An 18,975-nucleotide genomic window follows, 5' to 3' on the forward strand; every position below is an offset into this window, starting at 1 on the left:
CGTCATCCCGAAGGGAGAGGCACTGTGTCCCCATGAGCTGGGGGATCCACCACTGTGAAGGAGGAGCCAGCAGCAAGGGTCTCAAAATGTCACATGGCATTTTCTGGACATGTGAATGATCCGGATCTCGCTTTGTGATTCAGGGCTTGCTACCCCAAGTAAGTCACTATAGCAACAGACACACCTTCTCTGGAACCCTGCTTGCTCTGACGCCTCCACAGCCCCCACAGCCCCCATAGCCCCTCTCCCAGCGTCTCCCCCATCCCCCATTGTTGTGCCTTTACCACTAAGTCTGTCTTGTTGTCCCCTGACAGTGGTGGGGGTGGGTGCCAGCAGTGGGCTCTCCTTGAGGATTCACAGTTTTTTATTAGTCACATTGGCCTCCCTTGGGAGCCAGGGACACCCCACCTTCAACAGAGGAAGGGTCTGGAGTCCACATTCACACTTAGAACCTGTCAACTTGACAACCACCACCCCTCCAACCCACCCTCCATCCAGGGGCTCCAGGCTTGGTAGGGGGTGAGTCAGTCCTCCTTCCCCAGACCCCTAAAGGCATGGACTCTATCTGCAACCCAGCTTCCAAAGTCCCTGAAAACTGAGTTGAACACTGGGATATTTAAAGGCCAGCCCTTTAAATAGGGCCTTGAGAGGCCCTCCCTAGAGGCCTCTCAAGACGGTGGTCTCCTCTGGCCTGTTCCAGCCTGCGACATGCTGCCCCAGGAGTGCCCAATCAGCCTTGGGCCCCCTGAGATGCTTTGCTCACATCCTCCCTAGACAGGCAGAATGCTCCAAAGAGTGGTGTGTCTGGGATTCTTCTCTTTATTGGGCCCAGAAGCAGCAGAGATGGTGTCACCTAGGAGGGTCCAGATCTGTCATTAAGGGCCATTGGAACTTGGTGGCCCAGATGATGGGAAGTTACAAATTCAGGTTCCTGGGAAGCTCTGGGCAAGAAGGAGGGCTCAGTACTGCCACCTGGTGGCTGCCCATAGCCAGCACCTACCATACCACACTCAACAGGCTTCAGAGGCCCCTCTGAGGGTCCAAAAGGGCTGCCAGCGGAGAATAAAACAAATGTGAGACATGATTTCTGGACCCCTTCTTTCTGCCTCTTCCAAGTATAATCCTGGTTTTCCCAAGGCAAAGAGAACAGGAGCCCTGGTGCCCAGCATGGCAGGCACAGAATCTTAGGAGGCAGAGATTGAGGCTCCTTGATTCCTGCTCCTTAGCTGCTCCTGGTCACCTTCTCCTACAGAACAGGAAAGTAGGCCAGGACATCCCCTATTGCTCTCCTTATCTCCATCTCAGAGGGGATTCTCTCCTATCCTCAAGCTTGGTCCCGGACATGCCACCAACACCTAAGACCAGTAGATTCCTCTCTCTCACTGAAGGAGCCAGAGCTTTCTATCTCGGCCCCCGGGTTCCTCCACAGTGGGCCCCAAGGACCTGCTCAGCCAGACGGCTCATGGGATATCAGGCAGGGGGCGCTCAAGACACTTTTCTCTGTCCTCAGGGCACCAGGATCTTTCCTTTGGGCTGCCCTCCCAAACCTCGGCCAGGACCCTGAGGTTCAGGGCAGCTCACTCCCTGTGGAGGGGCCCCTGCTCCATGGGCATCTCTTCAGATCCTCCCCGCGGCCACAGCCCACAGCCCAGCTGGGGAAGGGCTCAGGAAGACCAGTGGGACAGGGGGGAGGTGAGGGCTAGACCCAGACCCCACTGGGTGTGGGCTGGTGGGAGCAGAGGGCAGAGCTAGTCATCGGCCTTCTCTTCAGGGAGGTCCTCGTCAATGGCGGGTTCCGGCCGGCAGCGGAAGTGGTCATTCCAGATCTTCAGGAAGGTGACCCGGAACTTCTGGATGCGGAAGGCATAGACGATGGGGTTCATGGCTGAATTGCCGTGAGTGAGGAAGATGGCGATGTAGATGAGGAGGCTGGGTTTGTGGCAGGTGGGACAGAAGAGGGTGATGCAGTTCAGGATGTGCAGGGGCAGCCAGCTGAGGGCAAAGAGAAAGAGGATGAGGGCCAGTGACTTGGCAATCTTCAGCTCCTTCCCATAGTACTTCTGCGGGTCGCCGGAGGAGGCTGACACTTTCTTGCTGAGTTGCTTGCGGATCAGGTAGAAGACCTCCAGGTAGATGAGGACCATGAGGAGCAGTGGAGGCAGCACCCAGACAAAGAAGTTGAAGTAGACCATGTACTCCATGCTAATCACCTTCTCAAACTCACACTTGATCACGGGCTCCCCGACACTGCCGTTGGCCACCCAGGCCCGCTCCACCTCATGCAGGTTGTTCCAGCCGAACATAGGTGTCAGGCCAACCACGAGGGAGAGAATCCAGCAGCCAGCAATGGCCACTGCTGCCCTCCGTGGGGTCACCACCGTCTTGTACCTGTGAGAGAGGAGGAGGGCAGGGTGTGAGGAACTGCTTCCTAGCTGCCATGAAGGTCCCTCTGAGGCTCGCCTAGCTCCTAGAGGAGGGTCCAGAGAGAGAGAAGAGGGTTGGATCTTTTTGCCCGAGGGCTGAGTCTTCAGTATCTAAAATTCAGGGCAAAGTTTGCAATGCACTGGCTTGTTTCTCCTGCAGAAGGAGGGAATTCTGATTAATGATAAAAATAATAACAAAAAAATAACCGAGGACCTCTTTTAGGAGTTCTAAGAGAATGACCAAATAAATAAGACAACTACAGATCATGACAGGTCCCTTAAAGGAAACCAATAGGATGATGTTGAGGGACAGCGCTTTCCAACCTTTCTCACATTGTGACTCACAGAAGATGAAAAACATCTGGGTGACACGTGAAGACAGAGGTGATGGCCCCTCCCCGAACCCACGCTGAGGTCAAGGGTTGGAATTTCTCCGGGGCCCCCACTTGCCTCTAAACCATCCCAGCCAGCAGCCAGCCATCATATCCTCTGCCCGCACACTGGCCTTGGAACCAGTGCCAAGGGCCGGGGCCCGCCCAGCTCTGTGCCGAGGACCTGGCTGAGCAGTAGCAGTTGCCCAGTTGTTATTTTCCAGTGCAGCCTCTGAGAGGGATGGAGTGCCCTCCTAAGTACGTAAACAGCTCCTGAGATCTGGGGCAGGAGGGGGACCTCTGACTGTCTCCTGTCCTGTGCCTGCAAAATCTGCAGCTTTCCCCTTCTTGGGATGATTGCCCTCTCACCCTGGGCAGTTCTTCTAGATCTCTTATTATGTGCTAAGGCCCACCAGCTCCGTGCGGGCTCTGGAGATGGGAAGAGGGACCATTAGGAGAGCAAGAGAGCCAGATGCCTCCTCCCTGCCCCATCTAGAAAATAAACACTAGAAGGGACTTTTGGGACTTGATATCTGATCTCTGCAACATTCCAATGGGAAACTGCGGACCCTAGACGACTCCACCAGCTTTGGAGCACTGCCCCTTCCCTACTCTGATCCTAGGATCCTCGTGTCCCAAAACCACCTAGGGGTCTTAGCTGATGAATTCACTTATGCCTCACTCCCTTGCAGTAAGGGAATCCCATTCCCTCCTCCTTGAATCCTCAAGAGAATGGCCAGGCCTGGGGCAGACACTGGATCAGAAGCCCCCGGTGTGGGCCCCAGGTCTGCAGCGTGCTACCTCAATTCCTCCTTTGTACAGTGAGACCTACTTCAGAGGGAGGGGAGGAAATGAGATGATACGTGTGCAAATGTCTGTGAACATCTGGCTAATATTCCTCAGCCTGAGTTCTTACCCTTCTGAGCTCCTAGACAAATGCACAACTGGGAAACTCCAGTGTCTAGGTGCTCAGCAAGCTCAGCCTGAGTACTGCAAAACACCTGACTCAGGTCTGCTCCTGATGACCTCAGTGTTCCCCGCCTGTCCTCCCAGGTCAACTGAAAGAAGTTCTGAGCATGAGTCTCTGGGTAAAGATCAAAGGAACAGAGACTATTCTGTGGGACATTGTCTTGTCTGTACCCTGGCTGAATGTAGGGCCAGGCCCCCAGGGTGAGACTTTGCAAGGGTGGGGCCAGAGGTCCTGTCCCCATCACATCTGTGGTTTGCATACATTTATTGTTTATGGAGCCCTTTCACAGTCGTAGCTCAGGTGAGCCCAGTAACCTGCGTGCCGTGAGCCCAGCAGGTAATGGATACCCGTGGAACAGATTAAAAGCTCCACTCGCCCAGGGCTCCTGACTCCAAGCCCAGCTCTCCTTCAGGGTCCAGGCCGACCGTGGGTCATTCTGATACAGATGATGGACAGATTCAGAATATTCCTTGCCTAAGAGGTGTAAAATGAGAATTACTGGACCCTGCTGAAGGTAAATACCACTGAGCGATGGGGTGGACCAGGTGATCTCAATGTTGACCTATGGAGAGAGGGAGGTGTCCAGATTAGGGGAGGGAGGCAGCCACTTCTAGCTAGTGACGTGCACCCCCCATGCCTCATCCTTCCCGACTGCTCAGAGCCCCCGGGGTTAAAGCTTTCCTGGGGCTCCTCCAGGAACAGGTCCCAGCCGACCCTGCAGCACAGGGTATCAGTTCTCATCTGTTTTTCTTGCTATTTTCTCCTTGGTGGGAAAGGCTGAGCCCAGGACCTTGGCTGCAGTGGGGCCAGCTCTCACAGGGGCTGCTTGGGGAGGTCCCTCCCCAGTGAGGCCCAAGCCCTCACCGTCCCAGGTGCTGTGCGGGGAACCAACCAGAGAGATGGTCGCCTCAGGAGTGTGCAGTCTCAGACCATGGGACAGGAAAACACCAAGTGGGGTCTGTCCTCAGGCCAGCAGGGCAGATAGCTCCTCAAAGCTGTGAGAGAAAGATCCAAGGCAAGCCCACTGTCTCCAGTGTCTCACTCTGGGTGCAGAGTCCCACTATTATGAGATGTGCCTTTAGGTGAAGACTTGCTCTCTCCCTCTGTATTTTTTTTAAATGGCACCTCCCCCCTCCTATAAACAACTCTTTTTTTACTTTATTTTATTTATTTGTTTTTATGTGGTGCTGAGGATTGAACCCAGTGCCTCGCTGTGCTAGGCAAGTGCTCTGCCACTGAGCCACAACCCAGTCCCTCCATGTGTATTTTTAAAAAGCCAAGATAACACCATAGGATGAATGAGTGGGTGTCTTCTTACTGAGGGTAACATGAAAAGCTGGGCATCTGGAGCAACAGGGTGGCAGAGACCCCGCATAGAAGGACCGCCGAGGAAAGGGGTGGAAGCTTACAGTTGAAACGCTCAGTGATGAGGTCTAGGGATCTGTGTCCTAATGGGACAGAGCAGAGTCACTGCTTCTTCCCTGGACTCTGGCAGGGCTGCCGCGAGAGAAGGGAGTTTCTGGGACTGAAAGACAAGACTTAGTCGATAGGTATCAATAACACGCCAAGAAGAGGGAACATTTCTTGCTGCTTTCTGTGTGCTGGGCCTGGACCGTGCAGACATGATTTCACAGACAGCACAGCCCAGAAGCAGCAGCTGAGGCTCCGAGGCACTGGGAAGCATGGCCAAGTCTTCTCAGTCAGCAAGAAGCAGATGGGATTTCTAAGACTGAGGTGTGTCCATGTCCCAAACCCATACGGAGTCAGCTCTGCCTCTTTGGAAGATGGAGGAGGAGGTTGGTTTGCAGTGTGGAGGCCCAGAGCAGAGGAAGGGAGCTGGGGTGAGGGTGGGAAGGCAAAACCCTTTAGGGCCTGATCTCAGAAACCTCCTGGACTAGGTAGTTCTGAGGATGCCACCATACCCTGCTCAGCAGACTCCCTCCTCCCTCAAAACCATCAGGCGCTCTCCCTGCCCAGGTGTTTAGTTGGCTGTCTTATTCCCACTGGGGCAACCAGGAGGATTGGGCTCTCTCTCCCTTTCATTCATTAAACCAATACTCCTTAAGCACCTTTCAGGTCCAGGGACTCGGTGTGAGGGTTTGGGAAAACAGAAGAGAACAGGTTCTCATGAAGTACCTGTTCTGAAGGCAGAGAGACAGACAACAGACATGCAAACAGACGCACCAGAACATTCCAGAGTGGAAAGATCTATCAAGTGACTCCACAGGGCGCTGGAGAGTGAGTGATGGGCAGGGTGTGCCGCCGACTTGGGCTGGGTGAGCAGGGCCGCCTCTCGAGAAGAAGACAAGAGCCGGGAGCTAAATGATCACCAACAAGCAGCCGGGCAGAGAGCTGGGGCAGAGCCTTCCAGGCAGAAGTCTTTGCCAGGTAAAGGTGCTGAGGAAGGAAGAGAGGGCTGGTGTGGACAAGCCTTAGGAGTGAGGGCAAGACAGAGGCCGTCTCAGCCAGAGACCTGGGCAGGGATGGTCACCTAGGGCCACAGAAAAGGTTCTGAGTGCAGGGGAAAGCTGTTTTCAACAAAGGAGGAATGTAATCTAACTTCTGCTTTAAAAAGAAAACTCAAGGTGCCTGTGGAGAATGTGTGGTAGCAGGAAATGAGGAGAAGCAAGAAAACCAATGCAGGTTCATTTTAGCCATCCAGGCAGGAGACACGGGCAAGGAGCCCCAGTGGCCAGCGATGGACAGTGGGGAGAAGGGTGTGGCTTGGGAACATATTTGGGATCAAGACAAACAAGACCTGCTCTGAGTGTGAACGCCTGGGAGAGGCAAAGAACCAAGTCATCTGGGGTTTTTATCCTGACACTAATCGAGTCTCCCTGCCCCCCATCCCCTTGTGCTGAACCCCACTGCACACCCGGGGGACTCCACACCCCGAAGCAGACACCCCTGGGTGTGCAGATGGGGCCATCTCCCCGCCCAGGACCTTGGCACTTCCTGTTCATCTCCTAAGGTGTCTGAGAAGCTAATTCTCCCCTCACTCAGGTCTCAGCTCAGATGCCACCTCCTCAGAGTTTCCAGACCACCCTGCAAAACTGGTCCCCGTCATCCTATGGCTTCATGCCATGTTTAATTTTCCTGATAGGGATGATCTCACTTTCTGGCTCTCCATATGTGCATTGATGCCTTTGTATCTGTTTCTCTCCAGTAGAGTGTAAAAGCTCCATTAGGACAGAGTCTTTATTTTGCATAATCAATCCTGCATCCCCAGCAGCTATTTGTTGAATGAATAAATACTTGTAAAAATGGATTAATGAATCCAAACATCCATTTATTCAGAAATGACTGACTGAGGTTCTACCATGTGACACATCTCAGAGAGTCAGAGATAAGGACTAAACGGTAGGTGCTTAATTGGAGTTGGCCAGCGAGACCCTGGAGGCAATGACAGTGTCCTGGATGAGGAGACTCATTCCCTCAAGTATTCCCCACTCTGCTGGGAGCTGCAGGGGATCTGACGCTGAATCAGACAACTACTGGTCCCCTACTTAGGTCCTGTGACCTACGGCTGCAGTGATGGGGACCTCTGCTGAGAGTGTACATACAAGTGCCACCAGTCCACCAGCCAACCACCGACATGTCCAAGGCAGCTCTGAGCCCCAGCATTGCCCTGCATGTGGAACGACGGGCAGAGGCTCCCCCAGTCTTCCAGCCTGCCGCCCAGAGAAGCCATGTCTCCATGTCCAGCTAAATCCCAGCAGTAATGAGACTGGCCCAGCTCCTCATTGGTCCTTTGCCTCATGAATAGTCCCCTTTCATGAATGAGATCACTTCCATTCGAGGCCCAACTATGCGCAAAGGGGCAGCCTCTCCCTGCCCACAGCCTCAGAGGAGGGCTCTTCCTGGACACCACTGGGGACTGATTTTTAGGCCGACTCTGAGGACATGAGCAATAAGCTTCCTTAGAACAAGAAAAGCTCACAAGGACATCAGAAGATGAATGTAATCAAAGGAGCCAGGCTGGTGAAGAGGCATTTGACTGGGAGAAGAGGAGGGTGCAATGGGGAAGGGTGGGCATGGGAAAGGGGGTCTTACTGGATTTGCTTTGGTAGAGTGAAAGAAGGATTGAAAGGAGCCAGTCAGAGGAAGGTGAGAGGAACCACGGTGTCTCAAACAAGGCTGGAGCAAGCTGGCCCTGAAGCTGTCTGCCCTCAGCTTTCCCTCCTAGCTCTGCCCTGCTCTGTGTCATGGAAGGGCTGAGCCCTGCAGGTGCACTTCCCAAGCGTATGGGTCAGCTGAGTCCGTGGGAAATACTGACGCACTGGAGGACAGGGAGGGATGGGAAGGACCCCTCTCTGTCCCAGCCGCAACTTGGCCTCCCATCAGACAGGCCCACCATGGGTCCAGCTTCCCCCAGCCAACTGCAGCCTCCAGGCTCCAGGAACAACACCCCTCCTTTTGTCCTTCAGCCCAGGGGAAGCTTCCTGTTGGTGCCAAGCTCTGCGTTACCTCCCTGCCCAATTTGGTGTCTCAGCTGCTCCATCCGCTGCAACCAGTTCCTGGCATCAAAGCTGTGAACATCTAAAATGATCTCTGTGTTCCTGGTTTGACCCTGGCAGTTCAGGAGTGAAGTCACAGCAGAAAGAATTGAGCCCAGTTGTCCAAAGACCTCGCTGCCAGAGGTGTGAGCAAGGTGACCAACCCCTTAGATGCAGAGGAGAGAAAGGGAATAGGCAGTGTGAAAAGGAGAGGTGGTCAGTTAGAGAGCAGGGGAGATGATCGCTGATGATTGCTGCTGAGACCAGGGCAGGGGCCTCAGGCCTGGCAGCCACTGTTTGCCATCATGGGCTCTTCATCCAGGTCCTGGGCGGGGCCAAGGGTCTTGATCCTCCTGCAGTCCTGCAGTCTGGGTAGTCAGAGGCTAGATCCTCCATCTTCCTTTCCCTCGCCCTTGGTGGAGAGGGAGCAGTGTGTCACATAGCTCTGGTCCCCCTCCTTCCTGCCTCTCTTCTTATCAAGGATCTCAGCCACTTGAAACTGTAGACTTGGATCTCAAGACTGGGGAAGTAAGGCTTTCAGACTATTAAACTACTTCCTGCAGAGAAATTCTTCCTCCCAAAGGAGAACAGGAAACCAGATACAATCAAAGGCGCTCGGCACACTCCAGGGGCCAAATGTTTAATAGTAACGTTCCCCAGGGGAGTCTGGCTCAGGGGCCCAGGGGAGGGGGCAGGATGTCTGGGGCCTAAGAACCCTGCTCGCTCCTAGCCCTGTGACGTCATCCACCATCTTGAACTTCAGTGTCCACCGATCCCCAAAGAAGGGTCAGGCCAATGTGGCCAGGGCAAGCCCACAGGGCCAGAGAAGGGGGGTGATTCTGAATCCCTTGAAAGAAAAGAGCTGGATAAACTGATTAGGTCATTAATGTAATGGGCCTTGGAAATAGCTCCTGGTCACTTGCTGAGGGCACACCCCACAGCCTGGTGGGAAAGATAATTAAGTTCATGTATGTGATTCCAAAATGGCCTCTGTTCTGAGCAACCTCCCCTCCCCACCCTCCTTCACATTCAGATCCCCTCTCTGGGTACCGGGGGTAAAAAGAAGATGTTCCACCCCAAAGGAACTCCAGGTCTGATAGGGGAGGCCCAGCCTGAAAGTCAAGTGACACAGGCAGTAACACAAGTTTCCAGCAGTCACCAACAAACCCCAGACTCAAAAATCATACAGGAAGGTCCTGAGTTCTGCCACAGACCTGTGTACCTTGGAGTCAAGCATCTCTCCTTTCCGATTGTGCTGTGCCACCTGACAAAAACAGGTTTGGGTTTGCTGAGTGGTTCTGATCCAAAGGAGGCTGCCGCTGGGGACAGGGCATAGGGAGAGGGGCCTCAAATTTGGGGAAGGCACATTTTCCAAGTATGATAGCCTATGACCCCATTCCTTTCGCATGGTCCAGGACATATTAGAATGTTCCAGTGCAGCAGAGTCAAGAGAGAGAGGCCTAGGTAATGTTGAAATGCAACTAGCTCCTTCCCCTGGGCCAGGTACAGTCCCCACATCTGGGTGAAGGGTGGTCCTCGAGGAGGGTATCTGACCTGCACAGTAAATTCAAGAATTGGACCCAGACCTCAGCACTGCCAGCCACTTTCTGCTCCAAGATTTGGTTCCCTCCAGCTCTCAGGATGAGGCTGGGAAGGCAAAAGAATCAAGGCCAGCGCTGGGGTTGTAACTCAGTGGTAGAGCGCTTGCCTGGCATGTGTGAGGCACTGGGTTCAAACTTCAGCACCATATATGAGTAAATGAATAAAGTAAAGGTCTATCAACATCTAAAAAATATTAAAAAAAAAAAAAGTAATCAAGGCCAAATGGCCTCACCTGCCGTGGGGACCTGTTTCTGACTCATCCAGTGGGCGGAAAAAAACCATCTCATCTGCACATGGACTTAGTGACACGTGAGCAGCTGGTGCATCCAGGTCTCTCTGGGATGACCACTCTGGAGGGAAGGGCGAAATTCCTTTTCCAGCACAGTGGAAAGGCCAGTCCCTGAGGGGAAGGGAGTTGATGGGATCATTTGGCTTTGACCTCCCTGGCTCCAGCAGAGTATGGTCTCTTACAAAAGGCAGCAAAGAATCCGGGAGGCCAGCTGGCACACAGGGAGACCAGGGCAGGAGGGAGCAAGAAAGAGGCAGAACTCCCCCTGCCCACAGAGCAAAGCGTGCCCGTGCGGCCAACGTTAGGACCCCCAGATGAGGGCAATCCTCCCATGGAATGCCCCATGGTGGCAGGAGTCAGGAGACCCTATTTCTTTTCTTTTCTTTTCTTTTGGGGGGGTACTGGGGATTGAACTGCCAGGGGCACTTAACCACTGAGCCACACTCCAGTCCTTTTTATTGTTTTTTTATTTACAAACAGAGTCTTTCCAAATCGCTAGGGCCTCACTAAGTTGCTGAGGCTGGCTTTGAACTTTGGATTCTCCCACTTCAGTCTCCCAGGCTGCTGGGATTGCAGATGTGGGCCACCACACCCAGATGGGAGAATCCATTTCTGACTCAGGCGCTGCCGGTAGTGAGCTAGCTTTGGTGAGACCCTCCCCATTTGGGGGCGTCCAATGTGCTCACCTGCGGGATGAGGGATTGGATGAGCTATTTTCCTGGTCTGGCAGGTCACGGTTCCTTTATTCTGGAATGTGTGGGTTCCTCCTCCCAGGAGGCCTGAGCTCAGCTCAGGCAGAAGGGAGGCTCATAGAGAAACTCCCCTTGTGGGAGCGCAGCTTCTGGCTGCTCCCCAGGAGGCAGTTCCTCCTCTAGGGACCCCATGCTCTGTGGAATGTGTGTCCCACGGAGAGGAAGACGGGGAGCAAGATGGGAAGGAAAGAGAAATGAACATCCATTGAATGAACAAAGGAAAAGACGGATGAATGAAGCGAACTGTGGAGGAAGCTTCAAGTCCAAACCAAGGCTCCCCGGTTAACAGCTGCGACCTCGGTCAAGGAATGATTCTCCCTCCTGGCCTTTGTCCAGGGCACAGGGGAAGGTGGTGGGGAGGGGGCATTGTTAGCTTATGGAGGCGCTCAGCAGATAGCACTGGGGACCCAGGTTATCACCATGTAAAAGGGCGCCCCCTATTCTCTGGAAACGCTGCCAGCTCTTGACGAGAGCAGGGACATAGATAAACAAAAATTACTTGTGTCGCACTTTGGAAGGCCAGTCTCAGGGCTTTACTTTCTGTTTTGCAGCCAGGTCTCCCACCCAACTGGATATGACTACAGTTGAGTTCCCTCATCTGTCTTGCTGAAGTCTAGGGTGGCAGCTGGTGGGGGTTTAGAACTTACTCAGCCCAGCACTAGACGCGCCCCACATGGGGTCCCAAAGAAGCCACACCTTCTGGGTAACCCAGGAATCTCTCCTGTGCAGTAACCAGTATGGAGGCTGGAGGTGGGAGGCAGACTCAGGGGAAGCCATGTCCTTCCTCCCACCTCCCCTCTGAGCATCTTGAGGCCTCCTTGGAACAATGGGGCCCTAGGCACCTGTCTAAAAACCTGTTCCCACCCCTGGACTATAATCTGCCCTCCTTCCACCCAGTCAGTCCAAAGGCAGCTGGGGTGGAGACCCTGGGAGGTAGGTCTGATTAGCCTGGAGTCCCAAGAAGGCTCCCCCACACCTTCCCTGGCCTGGGAGTAGCTGCTCTACTGTGAGGAGGCAACTGCTTCACAGGACTTGTTTCTTTCTCTGTTCTCACTGCCCCGAGCTGTCAGGCTCCCTAAAGCTCACAGCATCTAGCCCTCTGTTCCGGAAAAAATTTGACAGATGGCAGGATGTGGGAGGAGGACAGAAAGGACAGAGAGAGCTCTCCACCTTGGAAATCATTCTGAGGAAAGAATCCACACCCATCCTCAGATCTCTATTCCATATCTTGTACTTCTACTTGGAAAGTCCTTTTCAGAGTCTAAATGCAATCCCTTCCGCTGCATCTCAACCCAAGAAGAGACTACTCCTGGGTCATGGAAAAAGTGCAGTCTTATTCTCCCAACTTCTGACCCTTCTCCCCAACTTGCATCCAGGTCGATGGGTTCAGAACTCAAATAATAGCAGTAGAGGACTGGGCGGGAGCCCAGTGGTAGAAGCCTTGCTAGCACGAGCAAAGTCCTGCGTTCCACCCTGACACTGCAAACAAACAAACAGCCCCTGAACCCTGGTTCCCAGCAATTTCTGATTGTTTTTTCCTTGTGGTGTCCTCCAGATACTTTCTGGACCTTGTGTCCCACCACATGCATACTCCCCCAACCCCACAAGGAGCAGGCATTTACACGAGCCCCCGGGCTAGGCCCACTCCAGAAACCAGCCCCTCCCAGCCAGCAGCCACCCAGGCCCAGGCAGCTGCTGCACACTAAAGCATGTCTCTGTGGCCTTCAGCCCCGCCAGCCCACTAAATCTTCTCAAGGGCCCCCCACACCCAAGCTCTAGGGATGGAGGGGCCCAGATGCACAGATGCAGTGACAGGTAGGGAGACACCCAGGCTCACTTGGGCTCACCCAAGGGGACACCTAGGACCCCCTTCCCAGGGCAGCCTGCAGCAGGAGGTGGCACAGTAAATCCCTGGATCACGGTGGGCTCTCCTCCCCACTTGGGACCATCAGAAAAAATTCTGTTTCCCTCCCTGAGTGCACAACTGCAAAATACCCAAGGACAAGGACAAAGCCCAGTTCAACGTCATCTTCTTAGCACTCCCACAGAGCCTAGTGCTCAGTAAGCACCTGACATATTTGGGGAAGGAAACCCAACCATATAAAATGCCTAATCAAAATCAGAGAGGCAGAAAAAGAGGAGGAGAAGAGAAACAAAGAATAAATGCCATGAATAAAAACCAGTTACAAACATGGCAGATATTAAGCCAACTACATGGAAAATCACTTCAAATGTGAATAAAGTAGGAGGGAGGAGGAAGCCAGTCTGAGGCTTCTTGTTCACCCAAACAATATCCCTCTCGGTGGGCAGAGGAGCCCTGGCCCAGCCCCCACAGAGGAGGGACCTGCTGTAGAATTCTTGAGAGTTCCATCTGAGATCCTGTCTTCTTTGCCCAGGCCCCCCATCTCAAGCCATTTTATCCGGTAGTTCTAGCAAGAGTCACACTTCTTCCTGCTGCAGGACCAGCCCCTCTCCTTATTGCCAGGCCTGGTGGAGGTGGGGAATGGCCCGCTCTCCACCTCCTTTTTCCCCGTCTTCCTCCTCCTCCTCCTCTTCTTTCTCAGGAGTGCCCTGTCATTTGTACTGGGAGAACGGAAGAGCATGGTAGCTGCTGGCAGTGTCCCAGAGCAGGGGCCTGGCAGGGCAGTTTCCCTAAGGGTCGATCAATAAATTCATTTTCAGGCACTTCTTCCACTTCTGCAAAGCCCTATAAATCACACACATCTGCCATGACCCCGGATGGGGGAATCTCACATTATGATGCGTGTGGGGGAGGAGGTTTATTAAATCAGAGATTTTTTTTTTCCATCCACCATTCACGAAAACTTCAAAGTGTTGTGCTCAGAGCTGGAAAAAAGAAAATGCGAAGAGCCAGCAGTAATGGGCCTTGGGGAACTCAGGCAGGCAAGAAGCAGGCAGGACACGCTGCAGCCACGGGGGAGGGCGGACACGTGAACAGAGGCAGCGGGAGACACAGGCCGCGGCTACACTCCCCAGTTGATATAAACGCCACAATCTGGGCCATTTGGAAGGCCCCCAGCTTTCAAGTCACACAAAGGCCTGGCCTCCCATGCTTCTCCCACCCCTCCCCGACCTCTGTAGCTGGTACCCACTGCCTCCAACAGAGCACACTGGTTGGCCAGGGAAGCACAGAGCAGGACAGCAAAATACTGCCACCAGCTTTTGACAGGCAGAGATGACCCGGTAGTGAATCAGACTCACACTGGCTGTGTCTGTGAATCACATCACCTCTAAGAATCTTAGTTTCCTCAACGGCAGAGCTGCTATCTGCCCCACCCACCTCCCAGTGACTCCATGGTTACCACTGGCCTTGGCTTTTACGCAGTCTCTCCTCCACTCTCTTCATCACCATCCTGGGAGGTAGGTCTCCATCTCCATCTGCACAGAGATGCCCGGTTGCCTTACCCAAGAGCAGACACCTTGTGGCTGGAATTGAAGCCCAGCAACTGCAGCCCAGGCCAGCCTCCTCCAAAGTCACTGTTTTGTGTTCTTAGCTTGTTTGTTTCGTGACCTTTATTTTAGTTTAATTGGCAATGATTGTATATGTCTCTGGGGTGTTCAGTGATCTTGATATATGTATGCATTCTGCAATGAGCAGGTCCCTGCGTTCGAAACTACTGGAGTGGATTCTAAAGCAGGTGCTTTGTGTTCATGCATTGATGTTCCCGAGGGACTTGAGGACTCTGAGGGCAGGGTTGTGGACTTACACACTCCCCATTACCCTTATAGTCTGAGTTTCCCAAATGGTAGTGTGCATATGAATCACCTGGGGCCCTTTAAAAATTCAGATTATGAGTCAACAAGCCTAGGATGGGGTGGGGCAGGGATTCTACAATTCCAACAAGCTCCCAGGAAATGCCAAGGCTGCTGGTCCCTGACCACACAGAGTAGCGAGACCCAGTGGCACACAGCTCAATATCTGGCACAAAAGTAGCTCTCTCCACCCTTGTTTGGGGAGGGTGAAGGAGGAAGCCCAGAAAAACAAAGGCATTGTCCTGGATCATGCAGGAAACAGGAACATGGCAAAGTCCTGCAGGGTCCATCGCAAATTCATCCATGTGACCTATTGCTCCTAATGGAGAAATACCTCCCCACACAGGGAGAGAGTCTGGGAACCCAGGCAACAGAAGAGAGAGGACCAAGAGGCCGCCCCCTCAGCTCAGCAGTGCATATCACAGCAAGCTCTACCAAACCTGCTCCTGCTGGAGGCCCGAGCAGCGAGCAAGGTTAGGTTTAGGGTTGTGTTGTCCCCATTTTATAGGCGGGAGAATTGATGCCCAGGAAGGTACAGTGAGGTCCCAAGGCTGTGGCTTGGCTGGTTGTGTTTGAGCTAAGACTGAGCCCAGTCTCCACCTTCTGTGGAAATGGTGGAGAGAGGGTGTCCCTGAGCCCCACACTGCACCCCTGAGAGGCTGCTGGGCTACCCCCCCAGCCCACCCCCACACCTCAGTCCCGTGGATCTTGTGGAATTATTTCTGCTGTGTGATGCTAGCGACACCTCCTGATTTAGCTTCTCCTGCACCTGTGACGGAGGCAGCCACGCAAATGAGCACATGCAGGCTCTAGGGCTAGAAAGAAAGCAGGAAGGGCCTAAAAGAAACCAGGCAGCAGGCCAGGCCAGATTTCTCAGAAATCTCAGCCTTCTTTAGGTGCATCAGTTTCTCTTGATGTCTGCAAGATTTTGTATCATTTTCCTCTCAGTCTACAAGACCCCTAAGGACAGGGGCTATGGTTCTGCACAACCTGGAAATCCCTGAGGACAGTGGCCTAGCACAAATACCATCCACTCAGTTATGTGGCAGAGACACATTCAAAACCCAGTTTGGGTACTTACTTACTTAGTTGGATAATGACTTTGAAGTTACCTTATATCCCTGGTTCTCTATGGTTCTATTTGTAAAGGGTGTTGATACTAGGCTTGCAGGGTTAAATAAAATTAGATATGCTACCAAAGAAGTCGCCCAGTGCTGCCCCTGACATTAAGGAGCTCCTCAACACGCATGTACTCCTCCCCCACAAGACTGCAAGGTTTCCTTCCTTGGAACCCACTGGTGCCGGCCAGCCTTCGGGACTCCCAGCATTGCTCGAAGCAGCAACCTGCTTGAAGGGAGCCGTTACTGGAAGGGAGGTGTCCACCTGATATTTGGAAGGCAGGTGCCCCAGGCTCTGTACCCAGAACAGAGGCGGAGCACACTGTCATCTATACCCAGGGCTTTCTCCACCTCCTGGCCCTGCCATGGTCACGTCCCCAAGGCCAGCCTACCAACTGCGGGCTTGGCATGCTTGTTAGGGAACTCCTGAAGTCACACACTGCCCCCCCCCACCCAACCACAACAGAGACAGACACACACCTGCATGCCACCACCCATCCGTCCTCCTCCCTCCACTGAACAGCAGGGAGAGGAAGGAACGAGCCCTGAGTACTGGAGGGAGATGATGGGTTACGCGTCTGTCTCAGGTACATTTCTCTCCACGATCCATGAAGCAGATATCATCATTCCCATTGCTCAGATGTGGAAACCGAGGCTACAAAAGAAAGATCAAGTAGTGGCAGAGCCAGGATCAGGAGACAAGCTAAGGAGCCTGAATCCCCAGCCCGCGGGTTTCCCCTGCCCCAGATGCTCCTTTCTGTCCGTCCTGCACACCCCAGGCATTGACTTCTTGCCAGCATCAGCCCAGAGAACTGAGGCAGAGATGGTGAGTCCTGTTTACTGACGAGGCTGCAGGTCCACAGAGGAAGGCGGCCACCCCAAGGACCAGCGTTCAGGCCTCCCGGTTCCCAGTCACAAGTCTCCCTGTACCGAGCACATCGGGGGGAAGTGACCCTGCCCAGTTGGGGCGGGGGTTCTCTGTCCGTGATTCTCTTGATCATTTTTATGGGGGTCTTGACAGTGGGCTGAGGGCAGACAGGAAGAACAGGGCCTAGGGACAGTCGCCTCCCTGCCTGGGTGAACTTCCTCCTAATGGAAGAGTGGACCCCTCGCACCCAGCCCCTGTGCAGAGTCCCTGGAGCTGCTGGGTCCTTGAGAGGAGACAGCACAGTTCCAGCCAGCACTGGCAACCACCGTGGCTCCCTCCCTACCCCGGGCAGCCTCCTGCTCCTGCGTGCAGGCTGGCGGGGCAGGACCTCCCTTCTGCAGGACCTCCCTTCTCCTTCTCCCCGCTGCTCGCTGGTCAGGATGGTTCCTCACCCTGCAGCTGGGAGCTGTCCACAGCTGCTGCAGGTGGTAAGTGGCATGGCATGAGAGGGAAGAGGCTTTCTCCTCTCTGCCAAGCAGGCAGTGCCATCTGCTTCTGTGCCCACCCCTCCTCTCTTCCCAGAGGCAGCTCCTCTGTCTCTCAGGTCTCAGCTCCACTCACATGCCCCCAGTCCTGTGGCCTACATCAGCTCCTGCTGCCCCCTCAGTGCCAGGCCATCAGGTCAGCCTGCGGGCAGTGCCTGAGCCGCAGGCCAGGATCAGTCCCCCCTCCCCCCCACACACAGAGTCAATGCTGAACAGTGAGGCCATTCATTCTCCCTTCCTGTTCCCAGCACACGGCCTCGGACAACTCACAGCAGTAGGGATTGGAATGATGCCCCTTGTATAAACACAGATCCGAGACCCAAGGAGGGAAGTGATTTACCCAGGATCACCCAGGTGTTGGTGTCGAGGCTCAAATACAGGTCCTTCCATTCAACCACAGTTATTCACTCGACACTTCTGGTTACACTTAGCAGCGAGTTGTTAAACCTTCCTGGGCCTCAGCTTCATGTGTGGAAACAGGGATATATTATACTATTAGTATAAAATACTTCTGGTGCCTCTTCATAAAATTGTGCAAGGATTTAAACAAGATCATTCATGTAAGGTGTTCGGTGCAGGGCCCAGCAAGTCCCAGGTGCTAAGAGTCACCCTATACCACTCACTCGGTGATTCACTGAATACCACACACACTAAGCAACGGACTGTGGATATGGAGATGAAGAGGCTCAGATTGCTCTCAGGTCAGTTCATTTGGAGCGGGGTGTGTTTTTTGTTTGTTTTGTTTTGTTTGTGGTATTGGAGATTGAACCCAGGGGTGCTCTGCCCCTGAGCTACGTCCCCAGCCCTTTTATTTTATGTTGGGATGGGGTCTTGCTACCTTGCCCAGGCTGAGTTTAAACTTGCCATCCTCCTGCCTCAGCCTCTCAAGCAGCTGGGATCACAGGCGTGCACCACCGCACCTGGCAGGAGGAGCTGTGTTCGAGAGGAGCGCAGGGAGGAGTGGGAACAGGAAGACCAAACAGGAGGGCTTCCCAGAGGAGGCGCCGTCTAAGCTGAGGGCGGAGAGTTCGAGAATGAGTAGCAATTAGACTTTTATCATTCTTCTCAACTCCAAGGCCTGGATGGGCTAAGAAGTGGCTGGCCAGGGGACAGGGAAGGGAGCTGGATCACAGGGAGAAGGAGGCATGTGACTGAGCACCCGACTGGGAGCCAGCTTGGCCTGCGTGCCGCTGGGGCTCCTGCTGGCACTTGTCCGTCTCTCCCATTAGGCCATGGGCCTGTGCCCTTGAGGACGGGACTGGCGTCATCAGAAGCACCGGTGGCCTTGGACATGTAGACTGTGTCTCTGTGTCAGGGAGGAGGGTCAGGGGTGGGCGGGATACAAGCAAAGCAGCTTGGCTGGGACTCTTGTCCAGACCCTGGAGCGCGAGGGAGTGAGGTACAGAGTGGGCAGAGAAGTGGCCGAGCAGAGCCGGACCCGAGGGCCAGAGGCCTAGAGTGTTACTCTGAGGTATAAAAATAAACAGCGAGAGCGGCGGGCACACACTCGCGTGCACGCTCACACACACACACAGGTGTGCCTGCGTGAACTCGCCCTGGGAGTAGACAGAGGTGGTGGCGATGGCGGAGTTTCATGCCTGCACACCCCTGGCTCCCAGGCTGAGGTCAGCCCAGGGACCGACAGTCCCTGCACCCTGCCCGCATCGCTGTCATTGCGGAGCTGTATCACAGCCCCTATCGCAGGGGTGGGGCGCTGGGTCCACAGGAGACCATGGCAGGGAGTCTGCAGAGCACAGCCAGTCCCCA

The 18,975-nt window shown here is 54.1% G+C and overlaps 1 protein-coding gene across 3 annotated transcripts in view; it reads right to left on the reverse strand.

The window, feature by feature from the left end:
- Positions 1-326: 326 nt before the first annotated feature.
- Adora1 (adenosine A1 receptor) overlaps positions 327-18,975 on the reverse strand; it is a 32,115-nt gene continuing 13,466 nt past the window's right edge. For all 3 annotated transcript variants that reach the window (XM_047521782.1, XM_047521781.1, XM_047521783.1), the window contains one exon: positions 327-2,388. In XM_047521782.1, the coding sequence (XP_047377738.1) occupies positions 1,749-2,388 (640 nt within the window). In that variant the 3' untranslated portion in view covers positions 327-1,748. The remainder of the gene's footprint in view (positions 2,389-18,975) is intronic.

The sequence above is a fragment of the Sciurus carolinensis genome, chromosome 12 (genome assembly GCF_902686445.1).
Source record: "Sciurus carolinensis chromosome 12, mSciCar1.2, whole genome shotgun sequence".
Classification (NCBI taxonomy): Eukaryota; Metazoa; Chordata; class Mammalia; order Rodentia; family Sciuridae; genus Sciurus; species Sciurus carolinensis.